The sequence below is a fragment of the Melospiza georgiana genome, chromosome 1, assembly GCF_028018845.1.
Source record: "Melospiza georgiana isolate bMelGeo1 chromosome 1, bMelGeo1.pri, whole genome shotgun sequence".
NCBI classification, from domain to species: Eukaryota; Metazoa; Chordata; class Aves; order Passeriformes; family Passerellidae; genus Melospiza; species Melospiza georgiana.
Genome location: NC_080430.1, coordinates 67,408,351 through 67,433,191, shown reverse-complemented (window position 1 = coordinate 67,433,191; position 24,841 = coordinate 67,408,351). Strand labels below are relative to the sequence as shown.

The 24,841-nt window shown below is 40.4% G+C and overlaps 1 protein-coding gene across 8 annotated transcripts in view; it reads left to right on the top strand.

Annotated features, from left to right (window-relative positions):
- Positions 1-24,841, top strand: part of HIVEP1 (HIVEP zinc finger 1) — a 131,977-nt gene that overhangs the window by 80,467 nt on the left and 26,669 nt on the right. For all 8 annotated transcript variants that reach the window (XM_058045823.1, XM_058045815.1, XM_058045774.1 and 5 more), the window contains 3 exons: positions 9,898-15,839; positions 22,045-22,178; positions 23,552-23,727. In XM_058045823.1, the coding sequence (XP_057901806.1) occupies positions 9,898-15,839; positions 22,045-22,178; positions 23,552-23,727 (6,252 nt within the window). The remainder of the gene's footprint in view (positions 1-9,897; positions 15,840-22,044; positions 22,179-23,551; positions 23,728-24,841) is intronic.

Sequence of the window (24,841 nt, the reverse complement as noted above, 5' to 3'; positions counted from 1 at the left end):
ATTGGGGCTTCCCACTGATGCTGAAGGAAACCTACCCTGGGGAGATCATCGTTTCCATCTGCAGCATGACAAAACCTCAATCTGGATATTCCTTGGTTAGGACATTTCTCACTTCTAGATTTCAGTCAAATGGACTTGATTACTCTTACTTCTGTCATGTTCACAGCACCATTTAGTCGCAAAGAAAGACCTGCTGTATGGGACTTTTCCTGCTCTCTATGCCAAACCTCCTAGTCCTTTCTCTGTCTTTAAATAAGGTTGTTAGGTGTGAGCTCTTTCCTACTCTTCATTCCTGGTGAGTTACTACAGGCAGTATGGAAATTGCTCCATTTGATCCCTGCTTTTCAAATGGAAGATTATGTTAAAGAAATGCAGAGAATGTGGCTAAGGAGCTTGTTCTGTTTGAACATCATTATGTGCAGGGATGGTTTAGTAAACATCTTGCTCCTTTCATTTCTGTTTTTTCTCCCCAGACTCATGTTTGGATATTATGTATTCAGTGTCTCATCTGACCATGTAGCAGTTGCTCTCTGCTGAAAACTCTTACACTGGCTGCTGTTTCATGAGCCTGTCTACCATTCTGTTTTCCTGGCCTTTCTTCTTCAGCGGTGTTAGAGGTGGAAGTTGTTCTAATAATTTGTTAACCAAACCCTGACTTTCCAGTAACAACTGGATATCCTTAAATTACAAACAGGTACTTTAGTTGTGAAACTGTTGACAACATTGCCTGATACTCAAGGAAAATTTCTGGATGTCCCTGAGATATTTTAGTTAATTTCTGGCAGTGTAGTTTCTTTAACTATTTATATTTAAGTAGCTTTTATTTTCACATGGATAATTAGGTGGAACTGGTTTCTGCTTTGGCTTTGATTGGGAGCTCATTAATATGTCTTTTGGGAGGCATCCTGTCTCTTTTTGCTTGTCTTTGGAGTGCCCAAGCAAGAAAGAACTTCTCAGGCTGTGATTGCTGGTGATGTGAGTTATCATAGCATTGTCTTGCCACTTACTCATAGTCAATGTGCTTTATCTTAAGTAAGCACTTAAAATGTGATTACTTTTCTTAGATTGGTATGAAGGGTTCTGTGTAGTTTAGGAATACAGAGCTTTTAAAGGGCTATAATGCAGAGCCAGTACATGAATGCCACAGGGCTACTTAATGTAACAAATATTTTAAAGTTTTTGCAGGATGTTTAAAATTCTGTAGTATATGCCCTTGCTGAATTTTCATACATTGCCATTTCGTGTGTGTAGTAAGGCATTAACCATAGCCTGTGTGGTGAGTGTCTGCTGGTTTTGCATTGCTTTCCTCCGTCTTTCAATGTCAAGTCTTATGAAACTTCTAAGTGGTTCAGCCTCTGCTGGTTTCTTACACCATAATGGTGGGAAATTTTGATCAGTATCAAATGTCATGTTTCATTTAATGTGTGTCTTGCTGGGCAGGAAATTAATTCTTTTTGGGGGAAAAAAATCCTATTTCACTTTGGTCAGAGGTTTTCAGATGTGTCGAAGTGTTGCATTTGATTGCTGTTTGCATATGGACATTGGAATGTCTCAGTTGATGTTCTTATATTACCTCAATTGTCAGATGTTTATTGTTGTTTGATCTTCATGGTCTTCCTCATCAAGCATACTGATTTTATGGCTAAAAATCTGCTGGTTGTTACTTTCTTCACTTGAGATGCTAGATGCACTAAATGAAACCAAACTGTTCTTAGGAAGGTATTTCTTGGTCCCGTTAGCTAGGGCAGTTATGTCCTTTACACCCCATCAGAAGTCAAGGGTGACTTGAAAAGGTGCCGCCTGAAGACAGCCCCAGACTGCAGCACATCATTTCCTCTTTACCTGTCCCAAGGCCAAACAAGGGTTGGCAGGCTCTCACATCTGAGATGAAACTGTATCATGGGAGAGCTTCCTGATAAGTGCAAGCCCTGTGCCTGAGGGCAAAGGTGTCTCCCTTTGCTTACGCTAAAATGTTATTGCACAATTTATAAAGCTAATCAGCTCTGCCCTCGCAGGGGTATTTCATCATATATGAGGACTAGCCCAGAGGACACCTTTGTCGCTGGAACCTTTAAACATGTCAGTTGCTGTATTTCACTTATGAGGTTATGTGTATTCCTGTTTCTTGGGGAGGAACCTTTTATGGTTTGAATTAATTACTGGATCATATCTGTATCTCTTCATTGTAGCTTCAGTCAGTCCAGAACATTATTCTCCCCTTTCAGCTTCAATGTAATTTTGCAACTTAAACACTGGTGAGGGAGGTCCTGAAACCTGGGGGCTGAGGAGCGCCTTGCTCACTCCCACACCAGCTTCTATCTCTCTCACAGGAGAAATATAGGCAGGCCTATTATTTCAGGGAAACATTACTCAAAGGCAAGAAATACTCCTTCCCTTCCTCAGTGTTACCTTCATAGGTAACATACCTTCACAATTCAATCCTGTAAATACAGAATTAGTGGAAACAATAGATTGTGTAGTTTAAGCTTTGCCATTTGTACTAAACATTACTAAATTATATTTGCCAGTTCTTAGCAATTGCTTATGTTTGATAGCCAGCGCTATGGGTATCTCTTGGAATGTCTGTAGTTGAAAACCACAGAATTCCATATTAGCAGAATGTTTTTATATTGCATTGATTTTGTTGAGGTACCTGTTAGTTTTGCCATTAGTAAGATGAAATGTAAACAGAATTTAGTTGTGGGATTTGTTCCATGATAGAAATTGCAAATGGGAAAAGGAATTAAGCAAAAAGGAAAATAGAAAAGCAGGATTCCTGGGGTTGCTGTTCCTGGTGTAGCAACAGAAGTATCATTGGTGTGCATTCTGATCATGATGACTTAACAAGATGAAGACCTGTGGAAGCATGCAAGCAGCGTCTTGGGTATGAACATAAGCAAAAGTACTTTGCAGACATTCAGCTTTATCTATTCCAATCTCATAACAATGGAAACTCTGATAAATATGATAAAATGGCTTCTATTATAGAGTTGGGGACAAGGGGACACTCTTTCCCACAGTATTGCTGTATCCAGGTGAGGTTGGTAAGGCCTGGCTAGGTGGACAACCAGAGGAGCATTTCAATGGGTACACATGCACAGCCCTGCACCCAGGTAGGAGGAGACCCAGGCTGGGGACTGACAGGCCAGGAGCAGCTCTGTGGAAAGGCCCTGGGGTTATGGTGGGCAGCATCTGGGCACCCGCTAGCAGCACACCTGGTTGCAGGGGAGACCACAGCATCCTGGTCTGCATGGATGAAAGCATGACCAGATCAGGGGAATGAATGATCTGCCTCTGCTCAGCAACCCTTAGATCACTTTCAGATGCTCCGTTAGACCAGCAGTACCCCACTCTCCCCGGTGCAGGAGGAACATCAGAAAACTGCAGTGAGTTTGGTGTTGAGGCAGCACAGCCATCAGGGCTGGAGCATTTGCACTCTGAGGAGAAGCTGAGGAACCAGGGCTCGTTCAGGCTTGAAAAAAGGTGGTTTTGGAGGTGGTTATCATGGAGTCAGATGTCATGATGGAGAATGGTGAGAGGATGAGAGGCAATAGGAACAAGTTGAAACAAGAGTGATGCTGACTGGCTTGTTCCCCAGGAGGACAGTCAAGCAGTGGAAAATGTTGCTCACAGAAACTGTGTAGACTGTCTCCTTGGAGGTTTCCAATACTTTATAGTTCAAAGCCCTATGGACTCAGGTCTGATCCCATAGCTGGCCCTGATTTGAGCAGGAGGCTGGATTAGAGATTTTCTGAGGCCCCTTCCCAAATGAATTGTTTTGTGATGGTGTGAAATACCAATTTTCTGGTTGGAAAATTCACTCAGTGGCAGAGGAACTGAATGTGATTTCTTGGTGTGTAACAATCAATATATATTTTTCTCAACAATTACTTTTAACATATGAACTTGAGAAACACTGATTTTATGGGCTTGCTAGGGTGTAATGGTAGAGGGCATTAAAACTTAATTTGACTTTACAAAAATGTGTGCTGTCATTGAAGTTAGTGGCACTCAAATGAGTGCAGGTACTACATTTTAGCGCCTTTCCTGGAGCTTGTGTTAGTAGGATATTTAGTATTTTGGTTAATAATGAGAAATTATGCTGATAAAATAGTCATTCCAGTATAAAAGTCTGGTGGAAATGACCCTTGAAAAAGGAGTGGGGACCCTATGCCTGACAGCCAGTACAATACCTTTTATGAGTCACATATCAACATTGTCTGTTAAAAACACCAAGAAAAATAATCATGTGCTCACAGTGTGAAATCCTGAAGCTGTACTCACTTTATACATGCTATATGGAATCACCTGCTGTTGGCTGGTATGAACAAAAGGACAAATGTTGGCACACATGAACACATGATCCAATCCCTGTCATACTGCCTTAGCCTTTGAATGTCAAAGCTCCTCCTTACTTTTCTTTTTAATTAATCTGTGTTAAAATGTGCTTTACATACAAATCCAGTGTTTTTAAGGGTCTGCTCTTGATATATTTGGACTGGTGTTCTCAGTAATAAAAGTCCATAAACATGCATTAATCCTGCTGACAGGGCCTTTCAAATAGCGCTGCTGGCTTGGAGTGCCCCAAGTTCTGTCACTTGCCTCCTGACCTCTGAAACAGGGAGCAACCACCCTCTGGCCACTTCATGAAGCCTGAAATTAGGCACTGAAATAAGACTGTTCAAATAGTTTTGCTTTAAAATATGATTTTATTAGTTCTTAAAATTAAGCATAGCACTTGTGTTAATCATGTTCAAATCTTCGTGTTGACTTGTTGGCTGTGAACATTTTCATAGTTGTATGGGTCGGTTATGTAATCAAGGTTTTGTTGTTAGGGAAAATATTTATGGCTGTACTTAACACATAGGAAGTGGTATGAAGTTAAAAGGTAACTTATTAAAAAAATAACATTTATGCATAAATGCAGCAAGTTAGTCCTTGCTGCATTTAATGTGAGTTCTGGTAGCCTTATATTTGCTAGCAAATATTTTATTTCTTATTTCTTTATTTCATAATCATATTCTTTACTTATTCATGGAAACAGATCCAGTGAGGTGATTCATGAGTGCTTTTGATAGTTTTGGTGAAATCAAAATTAAAGTGTATGTAAAGCTTAGCTTAAATCAAAATAAAGTCTTTACTAGTAACAGTCTCTCTCTTTTGGGGACCCTTCCATCTTTGGATCACTAGCATTGCTAGGTGTCACAGTAACCTCTTAGCCATTCATTTAAGACATCAATTAGTAGTTGAAGACTTTGAAAAGAGACTTGGTCTTACTTGCAGTGCCCTGAGAGCCAAAGTACAGACTAGGAGCTGAAAGATCAGGCACTTGGATTTTAAAGTCTGGTCTTTGTGTGGGAGCCAACCGTGATTTTTTTAAATTCTGCAATGTGAAGTGAGTACATGTGATGAAAATTATGGCACTCATTGGATTGCAGGGATAGATAGTGCTCCATGTTCACAGGATGGCACTGAGGGAGAAGGGAGTGGTGCCCTTCCTTGGTTCCCTCTTACTCTTTCCTTTAAGTTCAAGCCTGTAGCTCTATTAGAAGGGAGAGAAAGAGAGTGGGTGTTATAATAACATGTAGGCTTTGAGACAGGCAGTTCTGGAAGTTACTTAAACAAAACCATTGAGATCATTTTGTCAAGACACTGTCTGGTTCACCAGTAAATGCTTTAAAAGCAAAACATCAGATCACTTATAACTTCCCTTATTTGCTGTGTGAGTTACTCTGCAGATTGCTATCTGCACCATCACACCTGTGTTCTGTTGTTCTATTTCCTGTGCATAGAGCGAAGCGCATCAGAGAAATTGTAGGTGAACAAAATCATGTTTAGAAACATCAGCTTTCTCTTGTCATGTTTTGAGTGCAGAGTTCATGCTGAAGCAAAGGAATTAAATGGAGAATCTTGAGAGCAGGGAGAACAAAGCCAACCAGGCAAAGCACAAAGAGATACTCTGGTGTCCCTGGAATGTGAAAAGCGAGGTATTGAGCACAGTGGCATTGTCCCCTCTTCTCCTGGCCTGGGTAACTTAATCCTATTTGATGTAATACAGCTTATGAGAAAAGTTCTGTTTTGACATTTGATTGAGGTGACAGCAGTTCTCAAAAATACCACTTCACCCCCAGAAGAAACGGGAAATTACCACTGAATGATGAGAATGGCTGGGTGACTGCAGAGGAGGTGAGCAGAGCACATGGCATGGCTGGGAGAGAAAGAAAAGCAGATCAACTTCATACTTTTTTTTGCACATCAGGATGTTTTTACACTCTTTTTGTTCAGTGTCGGTTTGTGGATGTGGGTACACGGAAGGCCCTGGCAAGTCATCGCACTCCTTAAAGTTGCAAGGCAGAGGAGTCTTAAGCATTTGGGGATCGATGCTTTCTGCCAGTTTTGTTGATGACCCTGGAAACACTGATGCAGTTGACCTTTGTGCAATCATGTAGCTGTAGATTAAGAAACGTGCAGTGAAATATCTTCAACATAAACTGGGAATACAAAGAAGAGACTTACACAAAAAGAATGGCAAGCTAAAAATAAGTGAAGCAGAGTTGTTGGTAGTTCCTTTTTTTCTCCAGATATGCCAAAAATTTGGTTATTAGCAAACATAAGGTGAATATTTCCATTAAGAATAATAATAAAGATTTCTAAATTATCCAGGAGTAGGGTAGAAGACAGGACTTAAGCATTTTTTAAGCCATGTAAAGTCATTGTCAAGTAAGTACATTTTACAAGATTTTATAGACGGGTACATTGAAGCAATTCCGTGACTCCATCTCTGGGATCAGAAAATCTGTAGAGGCAGAAATACAAATAATAAATTAGTTCTCATGATTTCTGTAGACTGGAATTTTATTGGTATAGAAGCACCACAATTATAGTGAAGACTGAAAAAACCCTTTTTCTATATGTAATGCAATGCATAGCTTGCCTTTGTTTATTCTTTTTTCTTTTCTTTTCAATTTCCCAAACAATTTTTAAACTTTGGCATGTGTTGAACTGCATTTTAAGAAGTAAAGCAGTAAAGATATTATGGAAAATTCAGATCTTGTTATTCAAAGTGAGCGAATCTTTTTAATTGCTTGTTGATAGGTTAGAGATACATTTTTACTTCCCTTAAGGCTTTTGTAAGCCACATTTTATCTTTCAGCTGTGTTGGTTTCCAGTTCACCAGTACATTGTGCAGGTTGAATATCCTTGTTCCTTGGCACTGTACAGTTGAAACCCAGAAACAGTAGCTTTGAATATTCCAATATATCAGGAAACACCACATAATTTGATTGTTCAATTGCTGCAGTATGAGACAACTTAGTCTTTTTTGTGTACATTTGCTTGGATGTTTGCAATTCATGGCACTCTTACCTTCCTAGCTGTGTAATCTGCCCAGCTCTTCCCGTAGTGCTCCGGTACAAACACCGGCAGTGTGATGGGTATGGGGGCGTGACTGTGACAGCACAAAAGCTGCAGCATGTGCATAAAAGGAACCAAATCACTTATGTGCAATTAACATGGCCATGTTTCAGAGAGATCGCCAAACCATGGCTAAAAGCATGCTTTTATGTAATTACCTTGTTACTTTCTCTTTGATTTGTATAAAACTGATTTTTGTTGTTATTGAAGAAAAAACAGTCGCAGTAGACTATGAACTGTAAAGAATTCACCCTTAATAATATGAACGATAAGTTATTAGTTTAAGTCACTATTAAATTTTGAAGCAATGGAAAATTGTGATGGAAGACAGCTTGGCTTTGAGTATGTTAAATCCAGCCTAATAGGAATAGGTTTTTATGGTACAGCAATAAATCTGAAGTTCATTTAAAGGTTAAGTGAACAATTACCACAGAAATTTCTTTCTGGATGCCCAAGAGGAGCACAAAGTTACCAGAACTAGGAGCCAGTAGTTCTGGCAAGGGATTCAAGCATCGCTTTCATGGGACTGATGAATGTAGCAAAACACTCTTACTCTTCATAGGTAAGCTTTCTCTAGCAGGGCTGGGAGAGGTATGGGCGAGGTTCTGCGGAGATTCCACACTTGCAATGAATTATGTGTGCTGTAGTTTCACCCCAGCCAGCAGCAAAGACTTCATTCTAGCCACTGTAAAGAACATTAACTCTACCCCAGCCAAAACCAGCACATTGTGTGATATGTAGTCTTTAATCTTTCAGTTTGCAGAGTAATTGAATATCCATTCACCCTAACTGAATATATGTGTATAATTAAGTTGGCATTGAGGCAGATTTTAGGTTTTGAAATTCCAGGTATCTGGCATTACCACACATCCCAGTTGGGTTGTGCTCTGGCATGGAGAAAGCATAACATCTTTGGTTTTTTTCCCTACTGGTCACTTTGCATTCTCTTGTGCTAGGCAGGCTTTAAGCATTGCCTGGATTTTCTCTAAATGGAACAGGAATTTCACTCTGGATTCATCAGTTGCAGTATCTCTTGTCAGATGCACACAATGCATTGGCTTTCCTCCCACCACAGTATGGAATTCAGCTGGTGTTTCTGCAAGAGCACAGTGTGTGCCAGTCCAAGGGGCTGTAGGGTTGATGAGTACTGGGAAATGGGAGATTCTTCCACGTGCCTCCTTGACAGTGAGAATTTCATCCCTTTATGTGTTGCTGTAAGGCTGTTCTTCACCTAGAACTGCACATAAACCTCTGTTCCTGAGTTACTCATGCAGGAAAAACTGCCTCGGGTTACTCAGTGCTGCTTCCCAAAATGTGTGTGTCTGAACCTTCCCAGAGCCATCAATCACGTCGGATTCCTCCTTTGCTATTAATATTGGCAGTCAGACAAGTAGGGGGTTTGCTAACAGTGTGATGAAGGAGTTGTTAAAGCCTAAAAAAGTGAATTTACATCCATTTAGTATTTATCTTCCTCTGCCCAACCAGTGATGCTAGTGGAGGCAGTGGCTCTGACTATGTTAGGATAGAAGTAAAACAAAAACAAATTAGCTGATAGATTATTCTACATTTGAGGTAGACAAGGACATGTAACTTGGGTATCCACTAAAAAAAAGGCTTCTGTGTATCAACACTGAAATTCAATCTATTTGTGGTTTTTGTTATAGAGGGAATTGGACTGTCTACAAATACAAGTGCTTCGTACAAAATTATTCTGCTGAATAATGCTCCAATTCATTTGCTATTCCCAACCCCCCTGAAACTCTGCACGCATATCTGCTTAAAATCAGCAACAAGTGTAGCTAGTAATGAAATAATTCAAATTTAGTTTATTTTGTTTCATGATGCACAAATAGGAAGTCATTTAAGTGTGACTGATTTTATTCATCTGCAGTAGCTGCTCATCTGAAATGCTATTGAAATTCAGTAATTGGAGCTCTGAAATACAGTATTTGACAGATGGTGTGGGTGGTTGTGCCATTTCCATGATAAATCTACTTACAAATATAATCATGAAGAAGTTGGGTTCATTCCTTGACTATGGGAACATATAGATGGAAAAAGTGACAAACATGACATATGTGTCTTGGTTCTTCGTTTTCCTCCTATAATGATTTGAATTCTTAAACTAGTGCAAGAGAGAGGCTTATTTTACATGTCTGAAAAGGAGTTGCTGAAATATTCCTTCAGTAGCCTTCCTTTTCTTACATTTACTTTGAATCTTTTCCTGCGTTGAATTACTTTTGTAATGTCTTCAAGCATCAGTTAGAAAGCATTGCTCATTTTAGATGAGAACATAGTAGATCTTCTCTAAGATACATTTACTGTTAGCTGAAAGTATTGGAGGCTGGAGAGACGGACAGTCCTGTTGCCCCAGGGCTTACTGTTGAAACTTAGAGATGGTAAAATGGTATAAATAAAAAATATGCTCCATTATCCAATTTGATTTTTTTAAAAATTCTTTTTATTATTTTTGTGTTTTCACAGAAATCACCGATGCTGGTACTAGAGGAACCCAAGATACAATTAAGGGTGTGAAAAGAAAAAAGATTGTTTCTGAAAACCATCTTAAAAAAATACCAAAATCGCCTTTGAGAAGCCCTGCTGAAGCCAAGGTTAAGCAAAATGTAGACCCTTCACCGCTGAAAGCTCTTCCAGATGCCTCTGAACATGCCACAGCACAGGATCACCTGCCCGTGCAAAATGGAAATCAATGTACCAAACAAAATGGGGGAGCACTTAGCAGTGAGATAAGTGTTGAAACAACCAAATCTGAGACATCAGTGCAGACAAAGCTTTCACTGACGCATCAGTCCTTAGATTTGTGTAAACAGGCAGCGGGGGATACTGATGCAAACCAACTGAACTCAGCAGAGAGGAAGCCTCCCTCAAACTCCTCATCAAGTAATACAAAGACTGACAGTAATGAATGTATTAACTTTGTTGATTGCAGTACGTCGTCCCCATGTACACGTACTGCTTTCGATGTCTTACTAAAAGCTATGGAGCCTGAACTGAACACCTTAGCACAAGAGTGCCCCCCTTATGGGATGCAGATAGAGAAACTGAGACCAAATAAAACTGTAAGCACCTCTTCTAGTCTCACGTCCAATACAATAAGTGTCCAAAATCAGTCGTCCTTGTCACAGCAGGAGTTTGCAGCTGGACCTCCCTATTACCCATGTACGTTGAACAATGTGCATGTAGCAACAACAGCCAAGACTGGACAAGCACAAGGCCAATCAGTTTCTCATTCACAAGACCTTATTACTAAAACCAGTCAGCAAAATCACCAGGTTGTTATGTGTCCAAGTTTAACTAGGTCGCTGGTGCAACAGCAGAGTCAAGAAAACCCCAAGCTCCAGCAGATCTACAGCATAGCAGTAACTTCATCTGTTGTTCACACCTCATCTTCCACTGTAACTCAGGTTTTTTCTCAAAACCCCTTAGTAGCTAGTTCGTCTTCACCATTGTCAATTAACACATCAAGTTCAACACACTTGTCTATAGGTCCCGTGTATAATTCAGCCCAGATAGCATCAGTTGTAAACCATGGTGTAGAACAAATATGTAACCTCTTGAAAGACCAGAAGCCTAAAAAGCTGGGGAAATATGTCTGTGAGTATTGCAATCGGGCCTGTGCCAAGCCCAGTGTTCTCCAAAAGCACATCCGATCCCATACTGGAGAGCGACCATATCCTTGTGTGACATGTGGGTTTTCGTTTAAAACCAAAAGCAATCTCTACAAGCACAAAAAATCTCATGCACACGCTATCAAACTTGGACTTGTCCTGCAACCAGATTCAGGTGGCCTGTTCTTATCTCATGACTCAGACAAAGCACTTAGCATTCATTCAGATGTGGAAGAAAGCGGTGAAAGTGAAGATGAAGGCACTGCAGATGAAAGACAAGATGATCAAGAACTGGAACCTGCACAATTAGTGAAAGTAATTTCAAGTGCAGAAACACTGCAGAAAGGAAGCCCTATTCCATTAAGCAACCCAGACTGTGTATCAGGTGACTCTTCATTACATGATGCAGAACCTCAAGTAAGGGCAGCTTTACCAAAAGTAGTGGTTCATTCTGTAAATGTTTCTCCATTGAGGGCCGATAGCCCAAAAGTGACAGAGCCAGCACCTGAGCTTGCTGCAGCACAGAGAAAAGGAGATTCTAAAGTCACAACCCTTCAGACAAATTTAACACATGCAGCCTCATTCAAGGAGAATGACATAAAGCAGCGTCAGAAAGTAGAAGCAGGCCTGTTAGAGGAACAGCCAGGATCTACAGGAGGACCAGTGCATGCTCAGCTCCAGAGACAACAGGCTACTGATGGTTCTCAGGATCAGCAAGGAAAATGTCTTTTGAGCCCTAGAAGTTTAGGTAGTACTGATTCCGGTTATTTCTCTCGTTCCGAAAGTGCCGATCAAACAATGAGCCCTCCAGCTCCTTTTATAAGGGGATTGTTGACCTCTGAGAAAGATCCAAATAAAAATCTGCCCTGTGTGCCACGAGCAAGTGGCATGGTAGCATCAGTGGTACAAACTGTTTGTGCTGACAAAAATCTGATTCTCTCTGGCCAAATGCGACCACCCTTGGCAACAAAAACTCTTGAGGAGCGTATCTCAAAGTTAATTTCTGATAATGAAGCTGTTGTGGATGACAAACAGTTAGATAGTGTGAAACCAAGAAGAACATCTCTTTCAAGAAGAGGAAGCATAGATTCACCAAAATCTTACATATTTAAGGACTCTTTCCAGTTTGATTTAAAGCCCATGGGAAGAAGAACTAGCTCAAGCTCTGATATACCAAAGTCTCCTTTCACACCCACTGAGAAATCCAAGCAAGTTTTTCTTCTTTCTGTACCATCCCTTGACTGTTTACCTATAACACGAAGTAATTCCATGCCTACCACCAGTTACTCAGCAGTACCTCCTAATGTCATACCTCCCTCTCATCCTCTTCGAGGAAGCCAGTCATTTGATGATAAAATTGGCTCTTTATACGATGATGTTTTTGTGTCGGGACCTGCTGCTCCACTGAACCAAGGTGGACATCCTCGGACCCTGGTCAGACAGGCAGCAATAGAAGATTCTTCTACTGGTGAAAGCCAAGGTCTTGGACCTGTGCGATCTGTAGAAGAAAATTATCTGGGGTGTAATTTATCAAATGAATCCTTATTGCAAAGGAGCAAATCTCTGGCACAGGGATCAAATTCAGAAAAAACAAAGAAGTCCCCTCAGGTGCGAGGAACAATGTTTGAATGTGAAACCTGCAGGAACAGATATAGAAAACTGGAAAATTTTGAAAACCACAAGAAATTTTATTGTTCAGAGTTGCATGGACCTAAAACTAAAGCAGCAGTCCGAGAGCCTGAGCACAAAACTGCTCCAAACAGTACACAGCCTCAAATTCTACACTACAGAGTCACAACTTCAACTGGTGTCTGGGAGCAGACACCCCAGATAAGGAAAAGAAGGAAAATGAAAAGTGTTGGTGATGATGACGACCCACAGCAAAATGATACGAGTGTACCATTGAAGAATGCAGAAGGCCAAAGCAAGCCAGCAAATTCTTCCAGTCTGTCAAAACACAGTGCCACAACTGTGGTAGGATCACAACAACCAAGCAAACTTCTACTTCAGAATTCCCAAATTCAGCTTGTGGCTCGTGGCACAGATCAGACTACTGAGCCAAAGATGGCTTCCCTCATTGAAAAGCAGGCAAGTTCAGCTGTGCAAGAAAAGGTGGAGTTGAAAAGACAAGGGACTGGCATTTCAGTAATACAGCACACAAATTCACTGAGCAGAAATAGCTCGTTTGAGAAATCAGAGTCATTTGAAAGAGTATCCCCAGTTTCTTCTCAAGAGCCCAACAAGGGTACAAAGCACCGCTCTTTGAATACAGTTGTAATCCAAGAAGACAGACACTCTCATCTGAGCACTCCCCAGCATCACCAGCCCTTGTCATCAGAACCACCTAGAGGGGAAGTTCAGGGAAGCCAATTAGTTTCTAATGAGAGAAGTGTGCCACTTCAGCCATCAAGACTGGTTCGCCAGCATAACATCCAGGTTCCTGAAATACTGGTCACAGAAGAACCAGACAGAGAGCAAGAAAACCAATGCAATGACCCAGAAAAGACAGAAAGGTTTAACTGGCCACAACGCAGTGAAACGCTGTCAAAATTGCCAACAGAAAAGCTTCCACCAAAAAAGAAGAGAATTCGGCTGGCTGAAATGGAACATTCATCTGCTGAATCCAGTGTTGACTCCACACTTTCCAGAAGCCTAAGTCGGGAGAGTAGCTTGTCTCATGCCTCCAGTTTCTCAACTTCACTTGATAAAGATGAAACTGTAAAGGCTGAGAACCCTTCCAAAGCAGAGCCCATTAGTAAGTCATCAGAATTCCTCATGATTCCTGCTGGCTCACACGCACTGGCAGTGCCTGGACCTCATTACCGGGAAATGAGACGTGCTGCCTCAGAGCAGATCAGCTGCACGCAGCCCTCAATGGAGGTTGTGGACTACAGGAGTAAGTCTTTCGACTGTGGAAGCATGTCTCCATCAAAACCTGTCCCGCTTGTAGAGGTAGCCGCTCCAAAAGTGTCGTCTGCAAACGGAGCTACTGGACATGTGCCTCTGCTAGAAAGGAGAAGGGGGCCATTTGTAAGACAAATATCTTTAAATATTGCTCCTGAAAATCAACAGCCTCAAGTGAAATCGACTTCTTCATTGCAGGCAGCTCATGCCACAGATGCGCCCACAGTGCCATTGCACAGGCTGCAGTCCTCTGGCAAACTCTCGGTGGAGTTTGCTTCAAGTACTCAGCACTCACAGACTAACTCCAGACCTCATTCAACTATTCAAAATTGTAATCCTGTTAGCCTGTCTTCGCCTCAGCAGCCTCTAGATCACATGTTGAATAATCAAGGCCAGCCATCCTTGACTCATCAGCCTTCTCAGCCGTCTACTAAAACATCAGCCCAAGGGGAGCAAGCAAGCGTGGACTCACTTTCTTGTCATCCTGATGAAAAAAAGGACTGTTTTGCTCCAAAGTATCAACTTCAAGTTAAAACATTACATATAGGTCAGCCATACTCTTCTAAATTACTAAAAAATACTTTATCAACTCAGACTGGTTCGAATCAAGTTGGAGTGGACCAGAATGCATCTTCCTTTGAAGTACAGACAAAACTCTCTGACGTGTCTAATCCATACTCTGTGCCTCCTCTAAAGCAAATTGTTCCTAATAACTGCAGCAGTCAGATCCATCAGATTCCTCCTTTTGTGGTTCCCGTCCGTATTCAGAGCAGCATGCCATCCTATGGCTTCGCAACTGTTACACCCCTGCCTCACATTTTAGTGACCCAGGATCAGGGAAATCAGTCTCTCTGCAAAACAAATGTTGTGATGGTGCCAACGCTTGAAGGCAAAACTCAGCTGCCAAAATCTCACAAAGATCATCAGAGGACTTTGCCAAATTCATTTGAATTTGAAAATTCACCACTGGAAAGTGGAACCAGAAATTCACCTTTATCAAGCTCTTCAAATATCATTCAGAAAGTGCCAGTTAGCGGACTCTTTCCTCAGCCAGAAGTTACAGCTTCAAGTAAACGAATGCTTTCCCCAGCAAACAGTTTAGATATTGCCATGGAAAAACAGCAAAAACGTGTTAAAGATGAGAGTGGAGCTGCTTGTATGACAGATGCTAGACCACTGCATTCACTGAACGTTAGATCTAATGACCCTACTTGTAAGCAAAAGAAACCAGTTTTGGTAAGACAGGTTTGCACCACAGAGCCTCTTGAAAATCACCTCTTGGATCCTGATGTTGTTACACAGCATGAAAAAAACAGCAAGGCCAGTACTTCAGACCTGCCTGACCATCAATCATCTGACACTGGGGTTTCAGAAACCCTAAAAAAGTCACCAGAATCTGAAGACCTTAAGTCTTCCACATCACCAGTATTTGTAGTTAGGAAACCTTCTGAATTGTCTCCAGTGAATAGTTCTCTTCTCAAGGCTGTAAGTAGCAGCCAAGAAAGAAGGTCCCCAACTAACAGCGATGAGAGCACCCACATCAGCAGCCCGGGCCAAGCAAAGCCTGTAGCGACACTGGCTGTGATGAATGCAGGAGAATTGCAGAGGTTGTCGTTTCCAAGCCTCAAGACCACAACAAATTTTACCTGGTGTTACCTCTTGAAGAGAAAACCATTGCACCTGCTGCAAAATGATCAAAAAATCTCTGCCTATTCTACATGGACCATTAGTCCCAACAACCCCAATCCACTCGGTTTGTCGACAAAGGTAGCTCTCTCCCTCCTCAATTCCAAACAGAAAGTTGAAAAGCCACTGTACACTCTAGCAAGAACTACTCACCCCAGATCTGATGTATTGGTCTATTCAAGCAAGTGGAAGAACAGCTTGACCAAGGTACTTAAGCTATGTTTGATATATACTGATCATTTACAGAGGATTTGCTTTGGAAATCATGCTTCTTCTTATTTTAGAGAATGTAATATGCCTGACACATACCATATATGTGCTTATTTATTCTAATTATGCTGGATCAAACTGCTAAAAAGATCTTAAGTAATTCAATTAGGAAACCTAATTGAATAAGGATTTATCATTTTTTAATGGGAATTAGTTCCTGGGCTTAAATCTGTGTATTGAGTGTTGTGGCAGAAATGTGTCTGGCTATTTTTTTGTCATGCAAAGTGTAGAACAAAGTAAGTCTGATATAAATATTTTTTAAACACTTCTAACTTAATTTAAGATCATAATTACGTATTTTTCCTTAAAATTCAGCTAAGGAAAGAACAATAAGGGTATTTTCTGCTTCAAAAGAGTAGTCAGCTTGAGCAGGTGTCCATGGATACACCATGAAAACAGTTTTCACCATCACTGATCATCTAATTGTGAGAGGAACATTTCCCTTTCTTCCACCTTAGTTAATCAGTGGTGTGAAATAATGACAAAAATAGCAAGGTTTAAACAAAATTGCCACTGCCATAAAACCACTGATGACTTCTTGGGTTGATATGGCTCCAAAGATAACATTAAATCTTGTGCCGAGGAATATAATCCAGGCAAAGGTTGTGACCCACATAAAAAACCACATCATTCCAGAGTCCAGAGTGGCAGAGCAAAATGGTTTCTTGTTATTTCCTTAGCTGTTTTGGGCCTGCACAGATGTGATCAAGATTTTACTTGCTGGACAGTTTTGTTTCAGAGAGGACCAAAGCTCTTTGGTTTAGACTGGATTTGGTGTCCTTAGGGATTGAACCACCGCTCTGCACGGGTGAAGGTGGCTCTTAGCCCTGCATTATGGCAGCAGGTGTCTGTGTCTCTGTGATGGACCCAGTAGTGGATTTTGCTGTCCCATCTACTGAAGTTGTAAAGCTCTCTGAAGCGTGCAGCATGGTTTCGTGCTTTTCCTTCCTCTGCACTGCATGCACTGTGTCTTTGGTGCCAAACACATTGGAGCTGGCATAAAACAGGGCATCCACAAAGCCATAGACCTTCCTTTTTCCATGATCCTTCAGGGCATGGAAATGGTTTGGCAAGGGGGTGAAGGTAACTGAAATTTGTCCTACTGCCATCAGCAAAAGGTCCCAGACATTGGGATTCAGGGTCCATAAGCCAGCAGTCACTCTAGAGGAGACATTCCACAGGCTCGGGAGAAGACCCCTGTTTGTGTGGATGTTGAGGAACAGAAACTGCTGCTGTCAGAGGTCACCCTGGAATGTTTCTGTGTCTGCTAAATGTTTTGCTAAGATACAACTTTGTCAGTGGGGAGAAAAGCAAGAGAAACTGTGTGATAAGTGAAGTAGTTTCAGAATTACAGGAAAATATGCTAAAACCTTTAAGGCCAAAAGGGCAGTGGAGTTAAATGTGGTCCTCCTGAAATCAGTGGGAGACTTGCTAACATTTATATTGGAGTTCAAAACTTTATCCATAATGTTCCCTGTAGAAAATGCGTACAGGCTGCTGATTTTGTTTTTAGTGCTGTATTTGAATCAAGTTGTTGGTTCCATGTTAGTATGCTGCCTTGGTTTAAACTCTTACTGCTTTTTTTTTTTTTTTTTTTCAGTCTGCTTCCTCATACATTTAATGAGATGTTGCACTTGAATAGTGCTAAATCTAAAAAAACATAAAGGAAACAAATGTTTAGCTTTTTCATTGTGTGTAGTTGAGCAAGTCTTTCTAAGGCAAGTCTCACATCCCTGTGTCATCGAGTCATATTTGTTTTATTTTTGAGGAACAGTCTTTCAGAAGAAATTGCGTGATAGCAAAGCAATTGTATGCCTCTTAAAAAACAGATTTTCTGTACAAACAAATTCTGTTTAGAATACAAATAATGGATAATAATATTTTTTTAAAATATTTTGACAGCACCATTTAAAAACACTCCAGGAGTGCTTAAATGCTGTAATAGGCAGCTGTCAGGTACATTTGCAGTGCTTCTGCCACAAAAGAAACACAGTTACTAATCTTTCTTCAGTCTTTCTTGCTGATGTTTTGAATGAAGCACATGAGCATGATGGAAATGAAGAGTTTTTAAGCTCTGCTTGGGCTGATTTACAGGCTTTGCTCAGAGCCGTTAATAAGGAAAAAAGTGCAGCAAATAGCACCAATTAAAGTTTAATTGGCACCTCAGATTGCATGAGCAAGGTGTACCATGACAGAAGTAAAAAATTTCAAAGACCTGATCTAATTCTTCCGGAGTTTGTCTGCTTTCCCTTCTAATGATTACAGTAGCAGGATTTCAGCTGTTTTCCAGAATGATGTTGCTGCTGCTGTTAAAGTGTACCGCCGTGTTACCAGTCTCCAGTTAGACCTGGTAATGGAATAGCTGATGCCAGCTTGGAATCTTCCTCACAGAAGCCATATTTTAAAAAAGCAAAAACTGAAATTCCTCAGCTCAGGCCCAGTAATTCCACTGTTTTGGTTTTTTTTTTTGTTGGAGTCTGAGGATGGAAACATTGGCGATCATTTTGGAAATTATTAAGCCATTTAAAAAAACCAACAAACACAAAGTCAAAAACCCAGCACAAACAAAACCAACAAAGAAAATAGCAAATCATTCTAAAAAAAAGTGGTTGATTTCCTGCTTAGAAGCTTGGCAGGGTCCTGAGTTCCTTGGGGAACCATGGTTTGGATTGCAGGTGTTGGGGATTGTGTTTGCTCAAGTGATTTGCACATTCTAACCCTGATCTGACAGAGAGCTTTAAGTGCCACCACAATCCAATTTATGAATAATAATAAAAACGCAGTACTGTTATGTCTCACCTCCTCTCTCAGAGCTGCAGCCCTTTCCAGACTCATTTGGTGTGTTCTGCTCGTGAGGCTCTAACTGCTGATCTTCTCACAGAGATAAAGCAACTTGCTGAACTGTTCTGGGTTTGCCCCCCGAACTAAACCATGTTTACAGACACCTCGTGCTGCTGCATAACCACTGCTAATCACTGTCACCAAAAAAGGCAGCTCTTTCAACAATAGGTACCATGGGAAAGGAAGATACACGTGAACAAAATGCAAACAAAAAGGAACCCAGGGACTTTGTTTGCTCTTCACAATTCACTGCTCAGAGGCAATAGGTGAAGTTGCCACGTTCCAGTGATTCAGAAAACAAACCACAAAATGTTATTGTGAAAGAAGCTCCTGGAATGAGTGCAGCATGTTAAAATGTAACAGGAGGTTTCACCTGCATGGAAAAGGCTTATTTTATCTCCATCTTCTTTTTATTTTGTTGTTCCATTTATTACTATTTTTCACCAGTTTTTCTCACTTGAATTCACTGGTGTTATATCTTTCTCAAGCCTCCACATTGATCTTGGCTCTTCTCACTAAAGTGAATCAGTAGTGTGTGCAATATTCCAGGGTGATGATTTTTGAGCAAGGGAAGCTGAAGAATGGAAAGTTTCTCCTAACTGTGGAAAACTTTCCTTTCTTGGATGATATGCCACAGCAGTCCAGCTCACCACTGGAAAGTAGTTAAATGCAGAAGATTTTTATGTGTAAACTAGTAAAAGGTTAAAGATATTAAAAATATTTTCCCCAAGTGACTGTGTGCCAGTGGGAAAAATGTTTAATGAATATTCTAATCTGAAATTTATAATTTTGATGATTGAGGCTGCAAGCATGTTTTTTTTCCAAAAGATGTTGTAAGGTACCAGAAGTATCTGTTGAACTCTGGTCTCTGGACAGCCCTAAGAGCAATTTTTTTCCATTTTATGTTAGTAATTGAGGACAGTGGAGTTAAATTGGAGCAAAATGAGTAAAGTAGGAGTGAATCATGGCCCTTTTCTCTATGGCAGTCGAGAGACAAGTGACTCTGTTAAAAAACAAAAGGCAGAATAATCACAGAGAGGAGCATTTTCCAGCACAGCTGTTTTTCTGCCCTTTCCACCAGTTCTTGTGGGGTTTGAGGGGATTTCAGGTGAGGTGCACTAAAGGATTTCCACACTAGAAACCTGTGCTGGTTAGAGACTGGTTGCTCTTAAAATGTACAGAGGGGCCGAGTAATTTTCATCATCAGTTTGAAATTTTCCAGAAAAAGCTAAACAGACTGCTTTTTTCATTGTCAGTGGGATTTCTGTAGATTTCTGTGACAGAAACTCAGTGTTTCTTTTACTCTGATATCACCATTTTACATGTCCAAGACACTGGAGCAATTTCCTAAAGCAGCAAATAACCATTAAACTTAAGTACAGCAGAGGAGATAAAATAATTTTAACACATAAGTTGGGCTGTCTTATATCTGTACATAGACAAGTGTTTAAAGAAAGATTAGGTGGTGGGAGCATGAGAAGTACTTGGTTTCATGCTAGCTTTTTCATTCTAAATACTTTTGTAAATATACAACTTATTGTAACAGTTTCATCATAGTTTGGATAACAGCGTGGGTCTAGGACTTTTGTAATCTTTCTTTTTCTTTGGCTTTTCGCTACTTAAAAATAAATCTGTAAAAAAAATAAATGGTATATAGTATTGAAGGATCAGACACTAAAAGATTGCATTATTTCAGCTGCTGGAAATATTCATGTGTTTGGTTTATTGTGTGTAGTCTGTATTTTCCACAGCTCTCTTCCTGTTAAGCTACAAATCTCACCTTGTTACTCTTTGTTTGCAGTGGAAACAAAAGTAGTTTGTGTGCCAGGTAGTGTATAGGAACTGCAGAGTGGCTGAGTTGTGATTATTGGAGCAGGCTTCACTTCTGATATTTCTCAACCAGAGCATCATCTCCTTTCACCTTGTGTGAATGCTGTTAAAACATGCAGGGTGAAATTTCTTTCTTCCTACACACAGGCAGAGTTGTCATGTGTGCTTGGTAAAAGTGCTCAGAAATTTGAAAATGCAGCCTGAATCAATGCAGGGGGCTGTGTGAGGGTGTATGGATTGGGGTAGTGCTTGTGCATGTGCAGCTTCCTGGGGCTTTCAATTGAATAGGAGGATGTTTTTCCTCTGATCTGTGTTAATTCCTTATCCTGTGAGAATTAGAAGTGAAGGCAGTGTCTGAGGCTGCATGAAGGACAACGGGCCAGAATGATGTCACCCTTCAATGTATGTAACAACCAGCATAACTGATCAGTCATTTTAAGCCAGCCAGTGAAGTCATTCCTCTTGCCAAGAATTCATAAGCTTACAGCATTAAATTTTGTAATGAGTGAAAAACATAAGGCCAGACTTTTTTTCCTCTCATCATTTTATTCACTGATCAATATGAGCAAATGAGGTAAATGTGCCAGCTACGTGGGTAGAACAGTTTATAAATATAGCTGTAATAATTGCTGGCTAATTGGATCATTCCTTCATTGTTGCCCATTTTATAAATACCCTAGGGTTGGAAGGAGTAGATTTTAATTGGCAAATGTTGGAGGAACTCATCCTCCTTAAAACAAACAAAAAAAAAGTTCCTCGACTAATAATCAAGTAAAGTGAAGAAATAAAATGTTGTTCTGCTAGACAACTGTATGCTTTTTCTTGTAATTTGGTCTGGCAGTGGGAAATTAAGTGTGGAATCTTGCTTTGGGTGGGTTCTGGAACCCCTGTTAATAACCTCATCAAATGGGAAGCAGTCTCCAGAGCAAAAGAGCTGTAGTTCTTGAAAACCATTAGCACTCAGAAATGTTACCTGTTAATAACCTCCTTAGCTACACCCCTCCTTCCCACCCTTCTCCTCTCTGCTGTGCCATGGGAAGGCAGCTCCTGCAGGGCATGGGGTGCTGCTGTATCCTGGGTCAGCAGACAGGCTGGTCCAGGTGCTGCTGTTCAGGAAGCACTTTGGTTTGATTGTACACATCTTTCTCTGAAGGCTGTTTGTGAGCTAAAAAGCATAACCTTTATCTTCCTAGGACAAGGAAAAGGAATGTCCTGCTTCAGACTCAAAGCATTCCTGGTTTCCTACAGGGCCATAATCTCTGTATAGATTTAGCAGCCCACAAACAGGCAATGCATAGTAGAGAAGAAGTTTAGCAAAAGATATTTTTTGTTTCATGTATCTTAACAGTTTTAAAAACCAATTATTAGAATTGTGGCTTTTATGATGCTTTTATTCACGATAACTTGAATATTTCAATAGCATATGAAAGACAGTAATTTTAATGATAAGCATATCTCATTTTTTTTTCAGAGAGGATTAAACAGGAAAAAATTGACTCCAGCTGAATTCAGCAATAAGGAAAACTCTGAATCGAGCACTGAACATGATAAAGAAAATTCATTTATCAAAACTGTACCAAGAAGAGTTAAAATATTTGATGGAGGGCAAGTATTGTACTTTGTATACTAGATATCATTGGGAAGATATTTTTTCCTAGATTCTAGACTTTGCAGAGATGTTGCTTCCTGACTGATTTATTTTAAACAACAGTTGCCATATTGTGGTCTGTGGATGTTGGTTTATGTTTCCAAGAAAAATGGGAAGTCATCAGTAGCATGGAGCCATGAGAGTTATGAGAAGGGGTAATAAAATAAAGAGCAGTAGGCTGTGCGATTCATTTTTTTTCCCAGGGAATGAGCATTAATCAGTTCTAAGAGCAGTTAGATACAGCCAGAGATGTAAATTCTGTTCCTATGTTTCTCTTAGATGATAAATAATACCTATTCTGCAGCAAGGTTGTATAACTGTAGCTGGAGAGGAAATAGTCCAGGGGCTAAGCAGCAGCCTGCAGTGCCGTCTCTGTCTGGCAGCTTGCTGTGGCATGCACCGGCTGGAAAGCTCTGATTTGAAAAGTGCCATGGAAATATTTACTGAGAGCCCTCCTCCCTGCACCATAATACTTCAAATCTGCTGCCTGATGTAAATGTCTGTTGCTTTAGCTACAGTGTTGCACTATGTGCAACGTCTTATAAAATTTTTAAATAGAAACGCGGATTTTTAAATAGAAAAGTGCCAGTGACACCTGTAAAATTTGGTAGCATAAATAGTTCATGTTTGATTAGTCTCAATGGTCAGCTCTAGAGCTTTAGTTACTGGTTCCCAATTTGAATCTAATCTAGGCCAGCAGTTAAATCATTACCAGCTGCCCAGGTAAAATATTGTTGTATCTCTGCTCAGATGCAGACATTTCAAGGACCAGGTCACAAAAGTGTAACACAACATTTGGCATCCTTGAGTGGAAATATGAAGGGCATAATTGAATCTGAATGACTTTTTCTATCTAGAGACAGTCCCCATAGGCTGAGTCCAGAGAACATTGATAGGGAATTTTAAAGACTTTCTCATCATTGTAACTAATGTTACTCCTTTTCTGCACAAGGCAGGGCTTCCAAGATGCTCTTTTAAAGCTCCCTCAAGCAGGTGCTCAAACCTGCTTCCAAGAACGGACACCTTTAAAAGATATGTTCCTGTGTTGCTAAGAGGAAATTTGAAATCTTTAAATACTTAGTATCACCAGTACCTTTATTTAAAAAGATTAGCTTCTATTCCTAAACAGGTCTATGACTAGCTAGTGATAAATATAGATACAAATTTAACAAATACATGCAGAAGTGAGCAGGCAAAAAGCATGATTGGTTTTGTCAGTCATGGATTTTCATCTAATGTGTTATTTTAAAAATTCTGGTAGATGAGGGATTCTAGCTAGATTCATTTTTCCATTACAACTGATTGCCTATTCTCATGGTACTGTTACTAGGTACAAGTCAAATGAAGACTATGTGTATGTGAGAGGGAGAGGGAGAGGGAAGTATATCTGTGAGGAGTGTGGAATACGCTGCAAGAAGCCCAGCATGCTGAAGAAGCACATTCGCACACACACCGATGTCCGTCCTTACCACTGCAATTACTGCAACTTTTCCTTCAAAACTAAGGGTAAGGCTACTTTACTGGGTATGTTTTTCCCTTTTGTTCTTTCTACTTTAAAGTACAATTCTTTTCTTCTCTCAGTTGACTGTTCATGAACTAAAGAGGTTCCCTCTCTGTGGCATTTTATTATCTAATGCTTCAAATATTTGTAATTTCTTTCCTGCTTTTCTTTTGTATTCTGTATATTTATTCATATGATCACATCTTCATATGAATGAACTGTCTGGCATGCCACAGTGGGTGAGAAATAGGAGTGGAAGAGGGAAATCATGGGAGTATGATGAAGGTTAGGTGGAGACAAGTGAGATGGTTAGCTGCTCACCCTAGATAGAGATGGGACACAGAATTTTAAATCCCTTACAATGTCTTTTGGAGGTAGGAGATGGACATATATTGTACTCATAGTGGCACTCAACCAATTGCTCTAGGAGAGAAATTGGCCTCTAATAAATTACTATGTTGAAATTTTTTTTTTTTAACTCTTGAAGGACAAAGGTTCACTTTCCACTTGACCTTCTAAGACCCAGATGGTGGATGTCTACTTTTTAAAGCCTGTTTATAACTTTAGATACTTAAGTGTATCCCAGTTTATGCAGGCAATATATTAAACAGTGGTACATCCAGAATTCAAGTGAAACAGACAGGAGAAGTTCACGGCCAAAATAATTTCAGAAAAAAAAAACAGTAAAATTTTTCTTGGCTTTGAACATCATTTAGCAACAATTTCCCCCAAGCTGTAACCTCAGGAACATTTGTGTTTTTAGTGGGTTTGAGACTATGCAGTGGTTGGGTGGAAGACTTCCAAGAAATAACGCAGTGCTGTACAAAGTGGGATGAATAGGCTTCAGATGTGTCAAAACTCATCACTGCATCCTGACAGGCTGGGTCATCATACTGCCTTTATGATGAAACACTGGAGTGCAAACCCAGTAAATTCTCATTATGGTTTTTGCAGAGGAGGGGTGCTGGCCAAGTTCAAGTAATTAAGTTCTGCCCATGTAAAGATCTCCCTGGTGTCAGTCATAGCAGATATTTGTATTCACATCCTCCTCTGCATTTGCTGTGCCTGGCTCGTGCCATTGCTGCTGGCAGTCAGGTCACACAGTTGGGTGTTTGATGT